The following is a 22,031-nucleotide window of genomic DNA, read 5'->3' as shown; positions in this document are numbered from 1 at the left end:
TTCGCCACTTTTGTCGTTTTTAACTTTTACGGGGACTTTTAAATCGTGGTGACTGTTCTTGCGGTGTCTGATTACCGCGCGTAATATTTCTTATCAAATCGCTCTGCTTTAATTCATCTTATCGTTTAATAAACTGCTGAATAACATACGGATATTCACTACTTCGGAGAAAATCTATCTAATCAGTGGGGTCCGATGAGAAGATACCATTGATCAGGTTTGTGACCGTTTGTCCGTTGGTTGCAAAAATAGCTCCTTCGACAACGTGCCCACTCTATTTTGGGTTCACTTCGATCATGCAGCTTCTACCCTCGGGATCGCTCTCGTCTTCCTCACAAAATCTCCCCAGTTACTCTCTAATATGCGAGTATGAGCCGTTTAGTAAAGGCTTTCTTTGTTCTGTTTCTAATCTAACCTAACGCTACGACAATCGTGTTTACGTTTAACTACAAACGACTGATACTCCGTTTCAGGATATCGATTTGATTGTTTTAAGAAGCTCGGTGTTATGACAATTGTGTGATTTGACTTCCGGTTGAAAACAAGCTGTTGTTTTGTTGATTTTTGGGTGATTTGGAACTAGTCGAAATACTGGGAAGGCGTGCGTTACTTATGATTATTTGGTAATCCTATTTGTTGTGAATCCACCAACCCGGTTTTTTTCTCATTGTATTGTTGGATGGCGATCATCAGATTAACCATTCCCAGCATAGTGTTCATTATCGCGTATGGTTTAGCCGGGAATTTTCGGCTGCGGCATAACGTGGGCGCTGAATCGGATCATCAGTATGTCGGTGTGCGACATTACTCGCGGCAGTATCGTCGTCAGGCGGTGTCCGATCCGCTGACTCCCAGCGGCACGGCTGTAACGGCCAACGATTCCTCCAGTCCGATTATTCTCGGATTTCGCCTGAACAGCGGCGAGACAATACTGACGGAGGATGGCGCAGTTAAGGTGTTGGAGGATACGGAATTCGAGTTGCGGGTGTTTGGGATACACTTCGGACCGGAAATGTCGCTGGCCTTCACAACAACGCATCTGCAGTGCGACAATGATTTGACGGAAAGGTATCAGCCGCGGATCGCATCCAACAATGTGGCGGTTTTTACCATTAAATTCGCCAGCAGTGCCAAGCATGAAGTTGGTAAGAGAAATTCACGGATACACTAAAACGGCTGTTTATTTTAGTTTATAACTTTATTTATCGTTTTATGGTGTTTTCACAATTGATTTTGGTTGGGCCGGTTTGGGAAGTTTTTGTTAAAATTGTAATGCAGTGCTTATTATCTTTGGTCGTGTTGTTAAATTTGCCAGTATAGACGGTGCTGAAACGTTGGCTTTAGTATTCGTATTTTGTATGCGAGACTTTATCATCCTTCGTGATTTTGAAACTACTTAGGCAGAAGATCATTTTATGACAGAGTAGTATTACTGCTCTCTGCTGAATACGCAATTGTCGTCGTATTGATTAATTTATTGATTTTTTGGCTGAAAAAATTTACGCATTCTTGTCATGCAGAAAATTAGTTTGACAGTCCAGTAGAACGTACAGTTTAAATTTTGTAGCTCATTTCATATCAAAAAATGAGAAGCGCTGCAATAAATTTCTAAAGCGTTGTGTTTACAAATTTACCGCATCCCGTTAATATGCGTAAGCGGTAAATACTTTCGTTTTAAGCATGTTTGATTGTAGATCCTTATTATTGTCTCAAATTATATGTCAGTCTCGTTTTTAGTATTGATTGCTGACTGTTTTCTCCTGTTCCAGATAAATATAGTTTCTGTATAAAGCTGACGAACAACCATAAATGGACAAGCCAGAAAAACGATAGCTGGATGCAGTTACATGCGTATCCCAAGCCTTCGCCCTATCTGTTACCATTGTGGCTGCAGATCCTGTTAATTATGTTACTGCTGACGCTTTCCGGTCTCTTTTCCGGGCTCAACTTGGGTTTATTAACCCTGGATGTCACTGAGTTGAAAATTGTCTTGAAATTGCGGCTCGCCTCGTGAGCGCAGTTATGCCAAGGCCATCATGCCCATCCGCAAGAAGGGCAATTTTTTGCTGTGTACGCTCCTCTTTGGCAACGTCCTTGTCAACACGACATTAACGATATTAATGGACGATCTGACGTCGGGGCTGGTGGCCGTCATCGGGTCCACCATGGCCATTGTGATTTTTGGTGAAATTGTCCCGCAGGCGATCTGTTCGCGGCACGGAATGGCCGTCGGAGCCAACACCATTTGGTTGACGAAGTTTTTCATGTTAGTCACCTTTCCCTTGTCGTATCCGATCAGTAGAATACTGGATTATTTCCTCGGCGCGGAAATTGGCCATGTCTACAATCGTGAGCGCCTGATGGAGTTAATTAAAGTGACGTAAGTGACGATATTTTTGTTCAGCACTATGTAGTGTTTCTGACAGTAAACATAATGGAAGCGTGACGCGCAGTGCATTGCTTTCAGGCATGATTGGCTAAATGTTAGAAATTGAGGGTATTTAATTAATTGAATAGCTCTGTAGTTAAAAATGCACTTGCTCACTTGATACCAATTTTTGCATTGTACGGAGCGCAGCAGGGCAGTTGCAGATTTCCTGGCAAGAAATGGTTCATTTACTCGGGTGCACTTATTGATTTTCTCTTAGGCATGGAATGAGCGACCTTGAACAGGAAGAAGTGAATATCATCTCTGGGGCTTTGGAGCTCAAGCGAAAGAATGTCGCGCAGATTATGACGCCGTTAAACGAAGTTTTTATGATATCGTACGATGCCATGCTGAATTTCGATACTGTTTCGGAAATTATGCGCCAAGGTAAAATATTTTATGCACGATACAAAAGCGTGGCTAGTTACGGGTGATTAATGATTCGCTTAACCGGCTGATTCTACTTGTATAACTTGTAAATCAGGCGTAGAGTTATGATTGACATGTTGTTAATTCGGCCCTAACGTTACTAATTATTGACAGTAGTAATTATTGTGTTAATATGTGTATGGTTTTCGTGAACTGAAAGACTGGCTTTTTCTGACATTTTTATAGGGTGCAGTACCGTATGAACATAATTAAATTATAACAGTGAATAAGTACGTTTTTATAGTACGTCCCTGTTTTCGCGTACTTACAGCCGGTTTTAAGTTTCACACTAATGTACGATAGCTGATCGAAAAACAAAACTATTAAGAATATAATTTTGTTTAGGTTTCACTCGTGTGCCTGTTTTTGATGGCTCCCGTACCAATGTTGTTGCACTGCTGAACATTAAAGATTTGGCTCTCGTGGATCCGGATGATAGCACACCGGTGAAAACGTTGTGTAAATTCTACAATCACCACGTTCGAACGGTTTTCGATGATACCACTCTCGATGTTATGCTAGGTGCGTTGTATTCAACTCGTTTTCGTGTGCTGCATTGTAAAATCGTATCGATTGATGCGTTTACGCACATACAATTCATCAAGCTGTTAAATTTTATTAGTCGTGTTTGTGTGATTGCGGAAACTGTTTCCTGTAGTCCGAGTCATCTTGTGCATTAAGATGCCGGATCGATATGGTGCTATTTTATTTGTCGATTGTTGTCATAATGCAGGCGATATTTTCCGTTTTTAACTCAAAACACATCTTTACATAGAAACTAATGGGTTTAATATGGATTTTCTTCTCTTTTCTGCAGAGGAATTCAAGAAAGGCCGGTCTCATATGGCTTTCGTACAGAGAGTGACGGCGGTGGGCGATTTGGACCCGGTGTACGAGACGGTCGGCGTGGTGACGCTGGAGGACGTCATTGAGGAGATTATACAATCGGAAATCGAAGACGAGATGGATACAACAGCGGAGAATCGGCGCCGATTAAAGCGCCGTGATATGGCGCTGGCCCAGCCGCAGGCTGAACAGCCCATCTTCAGCGGAGCTTCGGCGCCGCAGTATCAGTCGCTCGTTACCCCGCAACTCCAGCTCGCCACCTTCCAGTTTCTCAGCACGACACTGGATCCCTTCCGTGAGGAGATTATTACCACGACTATTCTTCGTCGATTACTGCGTCACACGGAAGCGGCACGCTTCTGGAAGCTGAAAGACGGCACGGAGCCGCCGCATCTCTACACAGCGGGTCGGCCGGCTGACTATTTCATCCTGATTCTGGAAGGCCGCATTGAAGTCAAAGTGGGAACGGAGCATCTGCTGTTCCAGAGCGGCCCCTTCACATACTTCGGCATATCGGTGTTGAATACGTTGGGCGAAGCGCCGCCGCTGCTGCACAGTCCGGTATTGTCAGACCGTTCCGTGGCCACGCATCCGGAAATGTTTATCCCGGACTTCACCGTGTATCCGGTGACGGATCTGCTGTATCTGCAGATCAGTCGTGCGCAGTACATTGCCGCCTATCGAGCGTCCATTGTGGAGCGCGGCAAATCGGAGATCATGCGTGATGATGGGCAGGGAACAAAGCGTCACTCCATTGCCACGCTGCCCGAACAGCCATCGAATTATCCCAGTGCCACACCGATCCTGCAGAAATCGGTCCTGGCCAATTCGAATGTCAGTCTGAATAATGTTCATCTTGTGACCAGTGAGGCAACCGCGGATGGGGCGCTGCCGTCGTATAATTCGCTGGAGATGCAGAATATGCGCTCGGGATCGCTTACCGGTGCGACACAGTCGAATGGTCCCGTAAATAGTTCCCAGTTGTAAAACGAGTCATTTCATCTGTTTATCAAAATTAACCTATGTCAGTAAAGGATTCTGTTATCACCTGCAGCTTCGTATAATTTTGTACGGTTGGGTCGTGTTGGGTTTTCGACAAATGATTAGTCTTCCCCGGCTGTCAATCCAAAGGATGCGTTTTTATATGTTTTATTTCTGTGATACGAGCTGTTTGATTGTTTTTTGTCGATCATAAATTTTATTTCTCAGTAGGTTGAATTTGTGGACATCATATTAACCACCTGGTTTTGTGTTGTTGGTGAACGGTGATTGTCCAGACCGCTGGACTGCGGTAATAAACTATTGCGCTGTGTCGTTTACTTGCATTTGGAATGGCTTAACAAATGCGAAACAAAAGCAGAGGCAGAGGTATACATTATACACATAGGCCTGCATCACATGCTGAAGTAATTTAACAAAAAGAAAAACTTCGAGAAGCATAATATGTATTGTAAACCACATTTACTGTGTAGACGGTAGATTGATAAAGATGCAGCTGTGGAAGGACACCAGCATTTCATTGATGAAAGACAGAATACGATGACCTTAACCGCGAAGCCATAGGAATGGCGATAAGTTCGAGTTTCTTTTCCTGTGACCCTGTCACTAAACTTGTGTGAACGACAACGGAAATGGCGCGCGCAAACAGGGAGTGGACCATTTGTACTGTGTAGTGTGTACAATACTACCATCGCAAAAGTACATACTACATACCATCACGGCTGGTATAAACATAAACCATACCTCTCTATCCAATTATATAAGCTAAAATAATTTACTGTCTAATAAATAAATTATGTAACCAAATTTCTCATAGACGTAACTACCGGTACGAAACCACATGCGGTTTCAGAAAGACATAACCAGACATTCGACATCGATCTTGTGATTCGCGTCTTCACACATTCGCCGATTCCGCACTTGCTGTTCATGGTTGGCTGGACCTCCCGATTCCTTCAAACACAACTTCCACAATTTAGACTCACGAATCCGTAATACACTTTACTATAACTGTTTAATTTGTTAATGCGCTTTGTTTCTGAAAGCGTCCTTGTATCAATAACGTAAGTACAAATGTGTAATTATTTCGCTAACATATTATTCAATATTGTAATATCTATATTGTAATATTGTATACTATTGTAATACTGTTTGTTGCAAAGTTATTTTTCGACTACTGATAATGCTGACTTCGATCGTGTTCGTAAAATTGTAGGTATACTCGTATTATGATTTCTTCTTTCATTTCGTGATTCACAAAATTTTTATTCCAGTTCATCCCACGCTCGAAACGTGTGGTAAGAACAAAGCACTACCACAGGCAAAAAAATGTATCTACTGTTAAAGAACGTCACGGAAAAGGTCACCCGCTCTGCAAAAGGTAAATCGATCCTTACTAAATCTTTGTCATGTAATTTATACTCCTAAAATTAGAAAAGCATTCCTAGAATTAAGCAGTTTTAAATTTCTCGATATCTCGTATTATGTCTGCCTGTTTCAGCTGATTGTCGCCATGATGATCCAAAGTACGGGCATGCGCATGCTATTCGTGGCAGAATTCGCGTCATTTATCATCAACTGTGGGCACATTTCTTGGTGTTTACTTCGCGATTTATTCTGGAATTCGTCTATGTGGGATATACAAATTCAGGGACAAACGAACAACCACAAAATCTGTCAGTCGTCGATGCAAACGCAACGCTTACGGTACATATATGCTAAGCTATGCGCTGCATGCATTGCAGTGAACTATGGGAGAATAAATGAAATATCGCAAAAATGAAAAATATTATGTGTATCTGCTGAGAGCCGCTACGGGTTTTTCAGAAAAACGAAACCAGTGCGAATACGGACGGACATCGGGGGTCTACGGGCTGGGCTCTTTGGACAGTTTATTGGCTTATGTTTCTGATTGCATGGGCAATGTCTCTATGGTGCATGCTGATATTTAGAAAGCTTCGACGATGGCGTCCGGATACAGAGCGGGCACAGCTACCTGCAGTCATTGAATACCTGCAGGATGCATACGTGCCGCTTCTGGTGACGATGTTAATGTGTTTTAGCACACTGCTGCCTTCCAGTATGTCGTATGGTTGTGGCTGGAAAAGTGGCATAGACTCAACAGGTTGTGCAACAGTGGAAGCAACAGAAATCATCACTGGTGTGCTGGTGACGGCATGGATGGTCGTGTCGGCTGCCGTTATTTTTACTGGATGCTCAACTTGGTTGACAGTTTACTGCTTGACCAGGAAACTGAAAGCGACCATTTCACGTCGTGGGAAAATTACATGCATCCCCACTGTGTGAATATGGAATGTCCCAACTGTCCCACATGTAAGCGAGCAAAGTACAATAGATACGTTTTGCAGTCCCAATACGACCGGATCGTTTACTCCAACTAAACTTCTCCCAAATTGTGCAAATTGCTATATTGGATCCTTGAGGTGCTCCAGGACATGTTGAGGATCATGGCTATCGAAAGTTCTAACGTATCGTGAAATGTGATTAATGTGATGTGATTAATGTAATGTAATGTAGTTAATTAGTCATAATTTTGCAAAGTCTAGCGTGGAACAACGTGAAGATTTGGTTATAAGTACACTATAGTACTGTATTATATAATAAAAGCTCTTGCGTACTTGTAATTGTAAAATCTGTTCACCAGTTTCACTTGCAAAGTTGCACTATAGCTATTATTCCGTTTTTCAAAAATAAAATACCTTCAGTTTTCGACTGCAATTCGCTCGTTGCGGTCTCGGAATAGCCGTTACTTAATCCACGTTCTGGATGTGACCTTTAACCGGCAAATGGAACGGTCGAGCTGTTATTACAGTACTGTTTGCGCTTACTTAAACCGAAATCGAGACTGTGCTCGATTAGATTTCGGTGCTGTAACACTCGGGACTTCTAAATTAACGAACTTAAACACTCACACCAGACGCCACAGCTATTAATTGAAGTGCGGCGTCACACGTAAACACCCACCCTAAAACGACCGCAAACCGGTGCACTAATTATGAAATTATGAATGCATAGTATTATCTGTACAACTCTGCGCTCCTTGTTGGTACTTTGTGCTCTGTGGACATCGATCTACTGAAACTACTTTATTTCTGTCGTGGGTCACACGCAAATGACCAGTACATCAAAGAGAAAAATTAATACGACAAACTTCACGTAACTATAAAAAACGAGATTCTCTTCAATTAGATTGCTTTATAACATCAGTAAAAATAGTACTAACTACAAACTGAGAACCCTAACTTATTTTACTGCTTTTTGCGAGATCCTGTATCTTCATTCTCGACTGATCGTTTTGCGGGGGAGAAAAACGCCTCCATCGTTTTCTGTCCTTTAGGTAAAGGCTTTGGATCCTTTTTGGCACCAGTTTCAGCCACGCTGAGAAAAACAAACGCAGTTAGTAGCGCTATAATTTTTGAATTTTCATCTCATATGCATGCATTTAAAGCAGAAAAATGAAAAAATCTGCAAAAGCGCAAATAAGCAGTCAGGGTGTAACAAAACTCACTTTATCGGCTTCGTTGCGTCCGTTTCCTTATACCCCACATTCCCCACCGCAGTCGAAACCGCATGAAAGGCCAGATCGTCCACAGGATGGATCAATTCCAGAGCCTCTTCCGCCGACACATCCTTACTGTCCAACCAGCGGCGCAGATCGTCATCCGTGCGCAGAATGCCCGGCATGCGGTCATGAAGAAACTTCAACGAAGGAGCCGCATCCGTCGTGACAATACTGTAGCTGTACACTGTCTCTCCCTAAAGATCCCCATCAAGTAACAACGGCATAAACAATAACAAAAACATATTAATTCGTGTGTACCAAGTGATGTACTCAGAAATAGCTGCCAAAAACAATATTTTAAATTTTTAATACTGCAACAGACTGAACCATTGACTAACTTCTTTGGAATGCCATTCATCGAACACCGCAGCAAATTTCAACGGAACAAAATTATCTTCGTGATTCTTTTTCGCACTGTCCTCCGCGTAATACTGTTTATTTTCAGGGAGATAGATCAGATAGGGTTGTTTATGCTTGTCAGCCAATTTTTTCCATTCATAAAACCTGGATCAAGAAAATAAGCCACATACTGTAAGAAAACTGTTAAAAATAATAATACTCGGGAAGCATTCGAGAAGTATTCCGGAAGTAAATGTGCCGACATTACAGATATAACCCGCTGAGCAAGTAGAACGGGCAACTAATTTTGCAAAAACAGTACTAAACCGTACCCTTCTGCGAGCACCGCGCAGCGTTTCCCTTTTTTCAGCGGAACAGAAAAGGTTCGTTTGGTCAGCAATCCATCCAAGCGGCAATTAATCGTGGAATATGGAAGATTATCGTCGCCTACAATGATATAAAGTACCAACTCTATCGTTCGTAATAAACTGCCGTAAGCGAACAAACTAAATTTGTACTTACCTTTATGCCATGAAGGAATTAATCCGAATTTCATCGGTTTGATAACGAATTCATCGCTCTCCGACGCAACAGCAGGAAAATGCTCCGAAGACACCAAGACGGGACTACCAGAAAAGGATCTTAATTACGACGAGCACTGGCGAAGAACGAGGCACTTTGTAAATCGCATTTACCTGTAATTAGTTGGCGCGATATTAGTGGAAGGATAATACTCGCCCAGCAGCGGAGGCTCTTTCTGGGTTCCGTTTGACGTTCGGTAGCGACACGCTCGTCGCAGCGCCCCAGGATCTAACGCACTGATCGAAAAGAAAGATTCTGCATTTTCAAAGCACAAACGAAAGCAACAAAGCACGATGTTTACAACTTTACAGTTCTGTTCTTACCATGCAAAACGACCACACATGACTATTATGAGCTGGAAAATGCAGTAAACAGTGAACGCAGTTGGAAAAGACAACGAAAAACCAGACTGATTATCCGTAGAGCTGCAAACACAAGAACATTTCACGTTTCGTGGATAAAACTGGTGTCACGTGCGGGCCCGTTCCGTGTTCAGACTCTAAACTGACAAAGTTTAGAACGACTCTAGAGCTGATTAAAAGCAAAACAGTGGTAACAAAGAAACGAAACTTTCGAGCTGTCGAGCATTCACAGAGTAGTACCGTAACCACTTTGCAGTTTTCGAATCTGTTTTATGCTCACCAAGTGGTCCAAGTCAGCTGTTTGATATTATTAAATTTTTGTCCTCTGCTAGCGGTTAGCCTGTTACCCACCCACAGACGGTAGTTACCAAATTCTCACGTTGCAGTGCAGACAGGAGTAGACAGATTTTGTTTTAAAATTGCTGTACTCGTACTGTATTCATACAATTATTGACCCAACTGTTCTAACTTCGGAACCGGAAATTTGGGTGCGTAGATTTTATTGGTAAGAAACAACGAATTCTTTGTAATCGCAAAACATAGCACGAACTGATGATGTACGTTAGTCAAGAGCCACAACAGCGGCCATGCCGGGCAACAGAAACTATAATGATCGACTAAAGTAATATAATCTTTTCGGAGTGAGGTTCAAACATCGGCAAGGTAATCAAAACAGAAAAACATAATAAATATACATATTACAATAATGTAAACATATATACAACACACAACAAACATCTCAATTGCAAGTCGAATATTGTCTATACGGCTACTTCGTCTTCAACTCTAAAGTATACCACAAAACCAGGAAGTAAACAATTCTGGCATGCTGCCGAATACCACCGATACGGAATAAAAGTAAACCTTTGTTATATAATTGTGCTTTGCAGCCTAATAGCTTATTTTATAAAGAAAATGCAAAACTATGTCTTGTTTAATTGATTCGCTGGACAAGGTCCAGTTGTCTGTCGTGAGGTTCGTGGCTCCTTCACATGCGTCGGACACCCAGACCGCGTTCGTCAAGCGTACGATATCGGCGACTTTGATTATAATTCTCCCGCACTAAAACACCGATCACCATTATATTATTAACATACATGAAAAACACACTAACCCAATTTCACGTTTGCAAAATTTTAAAACACGTTATATAGTATTTTTACGTATTGTACATACTATCCGTATAGTAGTACTCTGCACTTCAGTAGTGCGGTTATAATTTTGCTCTAAACGGACAGTTTATTCCGCCTATAATCCAGTTCAATAGGGTCCCATCAGCTACCTAATTTATAATTAATTTGCAAAAACTTACAGCGCAGCACTAGAGTCATATCCCTCGGCATGATCGTGACGCGACGTCCATGGACGGCGCACAAGTTAATGTCTTCGAATAGGTTGACCAAAAAGCATTCCGCGCCTTCCTGAAGCATGCAACCGCAAAACGTCAGCAAATTTTAAATATACCCAAGTTGTACAAGTCTGTACCACCATTCACCCACCTGAATTGCCTCCAGAGCATTAGACTGGAATCGGATATCCGGCATGAATTTCTGCGCGATTTCTCGGACCAACCGCATGAAGGACATACGCGGAATTAAGTGGTGCGTGGTGTTCTAGTTCACGGCAAAAAATACAATTATGTAATTACATATTATGTACGTCTGTCTTGTTGAGGTTAATAAAACAACAAACATCGGCACAATCATTATCGTTATGTAACTGCACGCACATAACTGTTCTTGTCGGAAAGCAAAAGTATACAAGTTACAACAAAGCTTGCGCGCGAATTTATCTGTATCCAGTTACCAACTACCAAAATAATCTTCACATAAAATACCTGCAAATAGCGGATCTCCTTCAAAGCCAGTACTCCCGGTCGTCGACGGCGTCGATTCGGTGTCTACAAGAAAACGCCGGGTAAAATCGATCAGGTCGAACAACGCAATGGGTGCCGGTGCCGGCGCCAGTAAGTACTGCCGGTGTCGGTGCCGGCGTAGCGCACGCCGTGTATGAATGCCTATGGCAAACTGCAGTAACGGACAGATAGTCATAATATTATGGAGCCGGAAATCGTTTATGAAATTTTGGCAGAGCATGATTCTAAACTCTCAGTACGAGCTGAAACTTCTCGCTATTCTCGTTATAACGTAGAAATTAGCTATTCTGCAATTATTTTTGCCTCGTTAGCCTTTTTATCTTAGGCCTACGATTTTAGTGAAATGTAAAACATAATCGGCGATTACGGTAAGTACTTGATTTGCAGTGAATTTACTGTACTTCCGTGAACGGAATCGCTGGCAGACTGTGCTCGTATGGTAAAATTAAAAAATCATAAGTTAAAGAAGTTATCCAAAAGCACACTTTCGAATTTTTGACGCGTTTACGAATGCATTACAGTGCATCTTCCAACTGTATCATATCTTATATTTTTTGCAGTCACCTGGACGGCTGGACTTACTGTTAATGATTATTGCTAAGCTTAGAATACGTAACGCAGCATATGTATTTTTCTGTTAAAATATTTTGAATTTTCGTGACAAATTTGCCCCGTATTACCGCATTGCACTCTGATTTATTTACCTTATGTTTACGTGCGGCCTGAACCTGGCTCTGCACTACCGGAGGCCTTCCGGAACCTGGCGCTGGGCGGCTGCCAGTGGTCCTAGCGCGTTCATCCTGCTTTTGGCTCCGTAAAGGCGGAACCGCGGGAACACGAAACTGCGGTTGACCTCGAGGTGGCGATGCACTTGTGCTCGGCTCGGGAGTGTTTTCGCGACGGAAACGGACGGTATTTCCTGCAGCAGACGGGCGCATCGGTGGACCTCCGACCCTTCGGATGGGCTGAACGATAGTTTTTTTTGCCTTCTGGCTGACTGGAACAGACTGCTTCTGACGAGGCATTCTTCGAAGTAACAAGAAAAAATCGATGCAAATCAGCGAATGCAAAAAGTTGCAGAAGACTTGACAAGTGGGTCAATGCAACGGCTAACGTGGAAATGTGCGGAGAAGTACTTATATTCGCTGCTTCGTGGAAAGCTGATTGAAACTTCAACCCGGCATGCACAAAATGAAGTGAGAGGAAACCAAGCTGGTTTCGAGCAAGAAAATCGAATGCCGGTCGATCTACTTTGTATGTGCTTGGCACCATGTACGCGCGCTGTGTCTGGGTAACGAAGCCGGTACCGACTGCATTTCATGATGGGCGCTGTGTTGCAGTTCATCGCTACCCATCGTTGATGACGTCGTCGATGGGTAAATGGGTAACACTGCATGTTATGTGATTGGCTGCAGTGAGGCTAGAGCTAGAAGGGTCCAGTCGCAGCCGGCTTTATAAAAGCAGCATCGCAAAATGCCGGTATGGCAGATCGAAGAGATAACAGAAGCCGGCTGTGCCCATTTCGATCTTCGAGGATGATATCATAGTGGTAGCGTGTGCAAAAGTGTGGCGTGCAAAAGAAGGGTGGTACGTTCCAGTTTAACCCACCAATCACTGCTTTCTGTATGAAAAACATGGCGTTACCAGTACATAGAAATCAGATCTTGCAATGGTGATCTCAACGGTTGTTGCCTTAGTCGTGGACGTGTACCATACCATAATTATACGATGGTAAACTCACAAGTCACTAGTAATTTTGTACATAGTAGTATCAACATCACTAAGTACTTACACATGCACACCAAGCGTATAATGCCGACTGTACTATTTTGTTTGTATATGTACTGTGTTAAGTTGTCCAGGGTCGGTGCATTAAAGATTATGCGCAGTTTCTGTAGTTCATGATAGTTTAATAAAAAGTAAAACTACCTATCATTTCGGAAATCGTTCATTTCGGAAACCATTCATTTCGGAAACAAGAGTAACATAAGAAAACCTAAGAAACCCAAGAAAACCATTTAATTAAGAAACCTAATTAAGAACTTGAGAAAACCTAAGAAACCTAAGAGTCATTTGAATAATAACATAAGAAAGCATCAGAAAACCGAAGAAAATATTTCTGAAATATACGGTTTCCGAAGTGAACGGACACCCTTCTGGAAAGGTTGCAACCTATCTGCCACATACGCTGCTAATGCTTGTGGACGTAGCATGGTTTAGTATCCAGCAAGTGCAACTTTCTGTGACGTAATAGTGAGATTTTTTCGCTATCGCAGATTGCTAACGAAGCTATACTGTTTAATACTGTCTGTTAGTGGTAACCACTAAATCGTAGTGCATATGGAAGCCGAGTATGCACACCTATCTCCTTCATATGCACTACTCGGCAACTAAACCCCACCACCGCCAGCAGACGGTAATAAACCAGCGTCGCTAACGGTGACTAACCACCACTTTTTTATCCTTATTTTTATTCGGAATCGGTTATGATTTTTTTGGCTATACTGTAAGTACTCATAGCTAAATTTCTCTTTGGACAAGCGTAGAAAATGAACTAATCATGGTTATGGTTTGAAATTCAAGCAGCACTTTTCTTGTAATTACTTACTTCTGAAGTCTCCACTAACCAATACTAATCGTATTATTTTATATGCCGACCTACAAATAGAATTGCCTGGCTATTAAAGAAGTACCACAATATTTGCATTGTATCATTGTAGAAACCTCTTGAGAGTTGAGTCGGTGGCATTATGCATTGTTCTAGGGATAGCATGATGATTTTGTCCTCGGTAACAGAATCATCTTCATATATAGTATATTGTGCAAATGGTAAACGTTGCAATGACTTCACAAACTGCACTGCTTTGTAGCTGCGGTCCACATAATTTATGGTAACTTCCGGTTCGCAGTGCCAGTGGCTAAAAGAGTACAAATACTGATGGAATACAAGCATAGATATTTTTTTCTTTTTGGTTTACGCAGTTTTAGAACTATGCTAATGTTTTATTCCTCTTCGTTGCCCGGGACAAAAATAGATATGTGTGCTATGAAGCCGGAACCCCCAAGATTTCAGAACGTTGCGGCACAACTAATTAAGGCCGCAAAACTGCGCAAAACTCGTTTTCCCAGTCTTAAACGCTGACTCGGTCGAAATCGGTTATCATTTTTACTAACGCAGGAAAAAACATTGTTTGCCTAATTTCAAAATGGCAATGATCGTGAGACTCAAAGACAGCAAATTGCACATGCAAACCGACTATCGAAAAAACCGTCTCCTTCCGTATTTGGTATTCTCTAATAGTAACTTGTTTGCAAAGGAAATTATTTACCTGCAATCTGCAGTTAGCGTTCTAATTATAAAAAATACTTGAAGATTAGTATTCAGTGCTAGCATTGCTCAACGAAAACAAGCCATTGACGAAGCATGCCTAGCTAATAAAGTGGTCAATCCGCCATTTCATTTTCGGTATCGACCTCGTCCGGCTCTATAAATTTCTTTCGCACAATGGCCCATTTTGAAGCCGGCTGGCTGATCGGCACCGACTCTTCATAAGTCGATACACCGTTACCAGAATCGAATGATGTCCGTGCTGTCGATGACAGCGCATGATAATCTTCTCGAGGATCGCCGGATTTTATCCCCAAAACGGACATAACGCGCTCCACATAGGTGGGTTTTCGCGGATGGCCAGCAGCATTACAACGGATTCCCGCCTCGTTTGGCACTTTCAGATCACACAATGCCCTCGCTGCTGGCGCGTCGTCGCTCGTACTTGGTCTGTAAAATGATGTGGCGTGTTGTAGACCGAGTGACCTTTGTTGTGCTACCGACATAGTATATACTGGATGACCTTTCGAGCCCGTTACGCAGTCTACAGACGAAGGCCGTGAGGAGGCACAACAAGATAATGATTATAATGTTGGTAAATATAAGGAAAATGCGGAATCCTGTATCGTTGGCCAAAAAGGATTCATATGAACACACTAAAAGACATCAATGATGACTCAGTTTTCATATAAAAGTATCTGTGATCTGTGCTCGGGCTAAACCATATAAGCATGTTTTACCATTATTTGTTCGAGATTCACTTGTACTTTCGCTAAGGAGATTCGTTACAAATTCGCAACGCGATCCTTCAAATCCAACAGAACAGCTGTAATGGATAGCATTGATAATTAGCACTGCACTTACGGGCACAGCACTTAATTCGTAATGATTAAGTAATTCAATATACAAACAAAGTAGAGCCATCATATACAGGCACTATAATTACATTCAATGGATAAAATTAAGGACAAAATCATTAATTAAAGCACAGACGTTTTAGTCTGACTTATTGCCCAATATATGGACATAATATAGTATATAAATTTGTTTTTCTTCACTACGTACGTATTCAATGTATCAAGGTTTCTACCAACTTCATGGTCAGTGGCAAACTTCTAATAAAGCACGTATAAATAAACTAATTTTTGACAACACAAATGATTAATTAATACGGTGCCCTGATGACGATATTTACATGTACACTAGAAAACAACAGTTTAGAAAGGATCATTAATGGGAAATTGCTTTTTCGTACAGCTCTAATGAGCTATTTTGGCTTACTTGCACGCTTGAATATTTAGCCGAGGAAAATATGTACATGATCCTCCGTTTAAGCAAAACATGCGTTGCCGACATGGTAAACCTTGAAACGTCCAGTGCGTCACATCTAGCAAAAGGTTTAGAAAACGGTTGGTCAATCATCAACATTTCATTTTTAGTTTCTTATGAGGATAGATCGTAATATGTCATTTTTGGAATATCGATAGAACAAACAAAGTCTCGAATGGTGAATTTATTCGCATCCGACTGCAAAACTCACAAGTCAGTTGTTGCAGAGCGTGCTTATGTATTGATTCGGTAGGAGTACTGTCATAGTTGTAAACATTACCGAATAGCTGACAATAAACGCGGAATACATTCCTTATTATGTAAAACGAACATTTACATGATCACGAAACATCCTACCTGGAGACGTATCCATTGCAGCAAGCAGTATAATGTTGCGACTACGCGAATAGAAGGCAACACGAATAAGCGTGAGAATAATCTGAAAAATCCAAACAATGAGAAAAACATCCGAAAATCGATACTCTTCCGTTCTGTTAGCACAGTCCGGATTGCCATTTACCACGCTTTCGATCGTGTATGATTTAAAAGCAAGTCCCATTTGTGCTTTTTTTTAATTTAGGGAAACATTCCATAAATTAGTAGTAGCGGAAAAAAACAATCACCAAATGCTGTTTTCGTATAAAGGATAAATTATTTCTTTAATATTCACGTTCATGTGTATACTGGGTTACATAAATGCAGAAAAGCAGCAATATTCTTCGAATACTTGAATTACATCGGTACCTTAACAATGTTTCGAATGGTTTTCCAGCTTCCGGTTCAAGGAAATGTCATCTTCCGTACAATATCAACATGGACAGATTAAAACTCGGTGTTTCCGAAAAGACAAGTTACAATAAAGCAATGAAGTTCATATTTGATCACGCGATCCAGTGTCGAAAATGTCCATCAAAATTAGTAGAATCGAATACATCCTGATAACCATGCACTGTGCAACTCTCAGATACCGTAATTAATGCAATATCTTCAGAAACCAGTTACAGATGTTTACTATAGCACAGCATCCAGTTGTGGTGGATATGTGAGTGGACAAAGAACAAATATAGCGCAGAATTAAGCAACAAGATGCAAACTATAGAGTAGTGGCCAATTCTGATCAACGAATTAAACAGTACCACATACTATTATAGCAACAAAAACTCAATCGGCATCACATATTTTCAACGTCACCGTTTGATACAAATTTATAATAAATGTTTGCGCCGAATAACAAGAAAGCGCGATTCACGTGCGCCAATATGCAAGGAAGACAAATAAAAGTCAAGATCGCCTGCACGCTAATAAAACAAATAACTCGGGTGTTGGGCAAACTGACCCAACCTAAACGTTTCGAGTTCAATATTAAATTTGCGTCATAATAGCAAATGAGGTGTTGGTATATAAGCATTTAGCAGTGCCCACTTTACGACACGGCTCCACTGTAATCAAATGGAAAATGCGGATGTAATATCGAATGAGTAAACCCTGATAAAATATTTGTTTGAACAATCTAGCACAATAGACCTTTGATGTGGCCGGTATGATAGTTTACCACAAATTCCATTGAGTGTATTCCATACTACATATATACCAAACTCCACAATTACATATAGGTATCAAGCAATTAATAACGCAAAATTGACCTTTAGGCTTTATTTAATGCGTTAGTCTCTACAGAGTATATGAGCATTCGAACAATAACTGCATGTGCATATATGTACTTTTATTTACATTAGATAAGCCACTAAAGCGCATGTCCCATTGTCCACATTTTCAAACAATGCATGCGCATACGCAGTATACGAAAATTTGTACGGCTTAACACAAGCAAATGCAAAATTAGCTTTTCATTGCACGTGCTTGCATCGCTTTCACTTTTTACTCATCATTTTGTTAAAAAATAATTATCTTCTTTCGAGGTTCTAATTCCTTCTTCAAATTTGATGTACAGTTGCACGTTACTACAGAAGCACGCAATCCATGGTGAGAAATCTCAGCTCGAACCGGAAGACACTCCGTAATTTTAGCGCTTCGGGTTGTAAGATATGATTACGTCCATGGAATGCGGGAGAATTAAATTCTTATCACCAACTACGTGTATATATACGTGATAGGCTTCATATAGCAAATTTTCGAATTCTATGATAGCGCATTATTTCCTAGTAAGCCCATCCAAATGCACAGATTGCAGGCGAAGAAATTTTTTCCAGTTTCTGGTGTCACAGTGGTGTGTACGTATCTTGCCAATTTTCTTAACTTGCTTATGCTTAATACTGCAGTTTTAGTTTAGGTGTAAACAAGTTGAAAACCTCCGTTCTATTCAAAATATTTAATTTTAAATGAGAGAATAAACTTTGCACAATATTGACCTTGTTTCATGTTGTAGAGCAAGTGTCACACCTTGTTGTGATCATTTATGTGCCTTCACGCAAAATCGAGCATTTTTCTCAAACTACGTAAGAACTCACTATCGATCAGATACAATGCTGTCAAGCCAGGTTTTTTTGTTTTTCATAAGCGCAAACATTCTAACAACTTATAAACAAATATGCAGAATTTGACACACCGTGCAGTAAAATGAACATACAGCGAAATAAATAACAAAAAACGTGCTTGAAGGGCAGGTGACAAATGCAAAAGGCCAACTAAGTTAACACTAACAAAAAGTCGTGCTAAGTTAATTATTACACGAGTACATCCAGGCCGTCATATTCGATCTCGACTTCAGCTAGGTGTTGAAATTTGTTGTTCCGTTACAATGGTATCCATCTCGATGGTCAAAACAGTATCGGGTGGTGAGCTTACATGTTCCGGATGACCGGCTACCTTCCACGCCGTATTTTTTAATTTCAGTAGCGTGAGATTATGATCGCAAGACTTATTAGAGCAGTTGTGCACTTCAATACGATCTTTATCACAATCGGACGCAAGATTTCCAGATTTTGTAGGCTGGTCCGTCCAAATCGGGCTGTGCTGCAGCAGGGAAGGTAAAGGGCATGATGTCGATCGCTGAACAGGGGCCGGCACTGCGGCAGCTACTGTTTCGGACAAAAGAGATTCCTTTTCTTCATCCTAAAATAAAATTAGGCAAGAATTGCATATGAATAATAACACCAATATGGGTACAAAGTAGTTATAAAAGCGAAAAGCTGCACACAAACTGCGTGTTGCATACCGTATGGCGTATAATATAATGCAGTCATGCACATACGAGTATTTATCGAAGTACTACAAAATTTCAAAGCAACGCACAAAAACTAGAACTAAACGAATTTTGAATGCAATGTTTTTGTACCACAATCGCCCGGGGACCGGTGATCCCAGAGTGGTATGAGTTTGCAGTCGGCGCTTTTGCTTCTGGGGACATATTCTGAGGGGATCTGAAAAACCGCATATGTTGAAAATTAAGAGAAGCCATCTCGCTAAATAGAGAGCAGTTCACATACTCGCTGTTTGATGGAACACACTTTCCTGCTTTCCAGTACCGGTACAATACGCACAATAAGATGACAACAAGGATAATGAGAAAAAGGAAGATTAAGGCGAGAAAAAAACGGTAACCAGCTCCAACAACTGCAATACAACGTTCATGATAAGTCAAAAATTCCATCACAACTTCATACTATTTGTATATGAAGTATAAAGTTTGCTTACAATATTGCCAATATTTATGTGACACAGGCACGTTTTAATAATTGAAAACTTAAATAGTTTTTCTCCTTGCCATATATACTCTTGTTCTGAGCTCAGTAAAAGCAAAACAATTTTAAGTTTGCAGATAGTACTCGCATATTTTTCTTTTATGTACGAGTGCTGTACTCGTACGCATTGGGTATGCCGGTGATTGTCGGGTGCTTGACCATCTCATATTAAATGATAGAATTAATTACTGTATGGTAGTTCTGCATTCTGCAGTTAAACATTTCGTTCGAAACCTTCTTTCTGCTTATAGAATATCGAGGATCGGTCACAAATGGTCTTTGCAAACGTTGTCTCGAGTACCTCGTTGTTCACTACTTTCGCCGGTTTGTAGTTCGCATCGAGCACCTTCAAATCCATTTGTACAGCTGAAAAAAAGGAGATTATTGTAACTGCACTGACACATTTTAATTTGATTTGAAGCACTGAATACAGGTCTGATAACCATTCGAGCTTAATAACATGCGGTGATTACATATATAGTGCGTATTTGCATAACTGTTAATTTTGCGTTTCAAGAGCAAAGCACAATCGCAGTATTATGTATTAACATACACAAAACTGTTGATCAGTAGTTTTATTCTAATCGTTTTCTAAACCCATTTACAAGTGATCCGATGCTTAGGCACGCATGCTGCAGTACAGATAAAAGTTTGTTACTGGATTATAATGTGTTATTCAACGGGTGTTAATTTCTATAACTTTCAAAATATTCTACTGTTTTAGGCATGCCTAAAAGTGTATGTTGCATGTACAAATATACTTACTTGCACCACATGAATTTTTCCGCAGCATTGTGATATTGGTATGTACAGATTCCTTCATTTAAACAGTAGTAACGCTCCAAACATAAAATCCCATGCCTGATCCAGTTTTCTGCAGCTGAAAAATATGCAGACCAATGTAGGCAGACCTTATTTATATGTATTATGTGTATTTGGGAGGCTTATTAATTTTCTAATATTGACCGATTCAAAGAAATGTTATTCGCAATATTTGGGCAGCATAAAATTCAAACAGTACGATAATATTCAGATACATTAACTGTAAACACATGACTGTAACACGACATTATTTTATTCTATTCCGAATATACTTGCGGAAAGAATAGTCTTATTACTAAATTAAGAAAAGGGAAAAAGCGAAATTAAAACGGAGAAAGGGCAATCCGCCGTCATCAGGCTTTATTCAAAAATGCGGATCCGAACTCCGAAAACAGTGAACTTACTCGTCATTTTGTCTGCGGGAATCGGCTTTCCACGATTGGAGATTCTGGCACTAAAGGCTTAGAAAACGGAAATTTCTCAACGTGAGGTCACCCGATGCGGAGCACAGCTCACAGGAATCTGATTATTTTAAAATTTTCTGATCGAATGGACCAAAAAAGTAAGCACAAAGCAGCCGACTATTTTAAAATTGGCCAGTCAAGTTTGTACGTATACATGTGAAATCCACTACCCGTACTTGTCGACGTTGTTGCCATCAGACAGACAAACTCATGTCTCATGTAATTGTACCAGAGAGAAAATAGACTTTGAATTAAAACATTAAAACGTCAATTTTAGTAAATGTGAAGAGCAGACTGGTAAAAACTGAAAGTTGAAATCACAAGTTTAAGTATAGCAAGCGCAGTTGCAGCAATCATCCGGCATGCTTTGCTAACCAAAATATAACACACCTGTGTGATGCAGCGCGGTAAGCCACACCACGCTGTCTGTGAGATTAGATTGCCAATCAAGCCGCGAAGCCGATTGTATGATTATTTATGAGTAACGTAATAAATATGGATCACAATTATTTATTTTACAGGCCTAGGTATCGCACGATAACCGCTACTGCATCCAGAAAAGTAGCGCGACATTTCAAAACTGTCAGAATTGTAAGAGTATGCCGCAGGTGACCACACCGGTAGCGATTTGCACATATCTGTGTAATCAAAATAATCTGCAGAGATGCTAAATACGAAATGAAACCATATCGGCTCAATTACGTATTTTATTTTTCATATTTTTGGGTCACCTGGATAATGTTGTATTGTTGATAAGCGCATGTATTTATGGTTTTCATTTAGTTTTACGTTCACAATGCATGCGATCAGAATGACCCCGCATTCACATCGAATTTCGTCAGAAAACGTAGAATTAGGTTTTTCGTAAATCTGCAAAGTGCGGTAATCAATGAGCTACTGATAACTTCGGATAGACGCGCCACAATCGCTGTTATATTACGAG

General features: G+C 40.8%; 5 protein-coding genes and 1 long non-coding RNA gene across 6 annotated transcripts; 2 read left to right on the top strand and 4 right to left on the bottom strand.

Annotated features, from left to right (window-relative positions):
* Window positions 1–2: 2 nt before the first annotated feature.
* On the top strand, window positions 3–5,016 carry LOC129591577 (unextended protein-like). The gene is given in 6 exon segments (XM_055487261.1): window positions 3–1,145; window positions 1,770–1,999; window positions 2,001–2,380; window positions 2,649–2,815; window positions 3,203–3,379; window positions 3,675–5,016. Coding segments are annotated over 6 exon segments (2,436 nt in total). The 5' UTR covers window positions 3–679; the 3' UTR covers window positions 4,691–5,016.
* A 960-nt stretch (window positions 5,017–5,976) lies between these two features.
* Window positions 5,977–6,719, top strand: LOC129591704 (uncharacterized). The gene is made up of 3 exons (XR_008690878.1): window positions 5,977–6,083; window positions 6,204–6,409; window positions 6,530–6,719. It is a non-coding gene; the product is annotated as an uncharacterized LOC129591704 (long non-coding RNA).
* Window positions 6,720–7,804: 1,085 nt separating this feature from the next.
* LOC129591653 (abasic site processing protein HMCES-like) lies at window positions 7,805–9,845 on the bottom strand. The gene is made up of 7 exons (XM_055487391.1): window positions 9,530–9,845; window positions 9,320–9,442; window positions 9,147–9,250; window positions 8,957–9,071; window positions 8,624–8,789; window positions 8,232–8,479; window positions 7,805–8,101 (listed from the first exon to the last, which is right to left on the bottom strand). Exons 1-7 carry the CDS (start codon window positions 9,547–9,549, stop codon window positions 7,972–7,974), a joined length of 906 nt encoding a protein of 301 aa, XP_055343366.1. The 5' UTR covers window positions 9,550–9,845; the 3' UTR covers window positions 7,805–7,971.
* A 234-nt stretch (window positions 9,846–10,079) lies between these two features.
* Window positions 10,080–12,730, bottom strand: LOC129591571 (putative histone H3.3-like type 3). Its single transcript, XM_055487254.1, has 5 exons — window positions 12,149–12,730; window positions 11,406–11,468; window positions 11,068–11,181; window positions 10,881–10,989; window positions 10,080–10,630 (listed from the first exon to the last, which is right to left on the bottom strand). The coding sequence occupies exons 1-5, from the start codon at window positions 12,467–12,469 to the stop codon at window positions 10,557–10,559; spliced, it is 681 nt and encodes a 226-aa protein (XP_055343229.1). The 5' UTR covers window positions 12,470–12,730; the 3' UTR covers window positions 10,080–10,556.
* Window positions 12,731–14,503: 1,773 nt separating this feature from the next.
* On the bottom strand, window positions 14,504–17,496 carry LOC129591623 (pro-neuregulin-1, membrane-bound isoform-like). The gene is made up of 6 exons (XM_055487349.1): window positions 16,846–17,496; window positions 16,459–16,540; window positions 16,054–16,159; window positions 15,513–15,598; window positions 15,296–15,428; window positions 14,504–15,222 (listed from the first exon to the last, which is right to left on the bottom strand). Exons 2-6 carry the CDS (start codon window positions 16,472–16,474, stop codon window positions 14,889–14,891), a joined length of 675 nt encoding a protein of 224 aa, XP_055343324.1. The 5' UTR covers window positions 16,475–16,540; window positions 16,846–17,496; the 3' UTR covers window positions 14,504–14,888.
* Window positions 17,497–18,605: 1,109 nt separating this feature from the next.
* On the bottom strand, window positions 18,606–21,452 carry LOC129591622 (uncharacterized). Its single transcript, XM_055487347.1, has 6 exons — window positions 21,029–21,452; window positions 20,568–20,682; window positions 20,104–20,168; window positions 19,548–19,674; window positions 19,397–19,481; window positions 18,606–19,173 (listed from the first exon to the last, which is right to left on the bottom strand). The coding sequence occupies exons 1-6, from the start codon at window positions 21,033–21,035 to the stop codon at window positions 18,826–18,828; spliced, it is 747 nt and encodes a 248-aa protein (XP_055343322.1). The 5' UTR covers window positions 21,036–21,452; the 3' UTR covers window positions 18,606–18,825.
* Window positions 21,453–22,031: the final 579 nt, after the last annotated feature.

This window comes from Paramacrobiotus metropolitanus, unplaced genomic scaffold, assembly GCF_019649055.1.
Source record: "Paramacrobiotus metropolitanus isolate TYO unplaced genomic scaffold, Prichtersi_v1.0 Parri_scaffold0000047, whole genome shotgun sequence".
NCBI classification, from domain to species: domain Eukaryota; kingdom Metazoa; phylum Tardigrada; class Eutardigrada; order Parachela; family Macrobiotidae; genus Paramacrobiotus; species Paramacrobiotus metropolitanus.
Note: the sequence above shows the minus strand (reverse complement) of the source record. Positions and strands in the feature narration are given on the sequence as shown.

Excerpts from the sequence above, each read along its gene's own strand:
- LOC129591622 (XM_055487347.1), bottom strand. Across the intron at positions 19,675-20,103 it reads CGAAAGTAGTGAACAACGAG|TTGTTGGAGCTGGTTACCGT; the intron begins GTACTCGAGACA and ends GTTGTATTGCAG. Across the intron at positions 19,482-19,547 it reads TGTGTTCCATCAAACAGCGA|ATCCCCTCAGAATATGTCCC; the intron begins GTATGTGAACTG and ends GCGGTTTTTCAG.
- LOC129591571 (XM_055487254.1), bottom strand. The coding sequence starts at position 12,469 with ATGCCTCGTCAGAAGCAGTCTGTTCCAGTCAGCCAGAAGGCAAAAAAA. Across the intron at positions 10,990-11,067 it reads ATGCTCTGGAGGCAATTCAG|GAAGGCGCGGAATGCTTTTT; the intron begins GTGGGTGAATGG and ends TGCATGCTTCAG. Across the intron at positions 10,631-10,880 it reads TATGACTCTAGTGCTGCGCT|TGCGGGAGAATTATAATCAA; the intron begins GTAAGTTTTTGC and ends TCGGTGTTTTAG.
- LOC129591653 (XM_055487391.1), bottom strand. The coding sequence starts at position 9,549 with ATGTGTGGTCGTTTTGCATG. Across the intron at positions 9,443-9,529 it reads ATGTGTGGTCGTTTTGCATG|TGCGTTAGATCCTGGGGCGC; the intron begins GTAAGAACAGAA and ends CTTTTCGATCAG. Across the intron at positions 8,790-8,956 it reads TGCGCGGTGCTCGCAGAAGG|GTTTTATGAATGGAAAAAAT; the intron begins GTACGGTTTAGT and ends TTCTTGATCCAG.
- LOC129591623 (XM_055487349.1), bottom strand. Across the intron at positions 15,599-16,053 it reads CTAAATATTCAAGCGTGCAA|CTGTTCTGTTGGATTTGAAG; the intron begins GTAAGCCAAAAT and ends TATCCATTACAG. Across the intron at positions 15,429-15,512 it reads TGAATCTCGAACAAATAATG|TGTGTTCATATGAATCCTTT; the intron begins GTAAAACATGCT and ends GATGTCTTTTAG.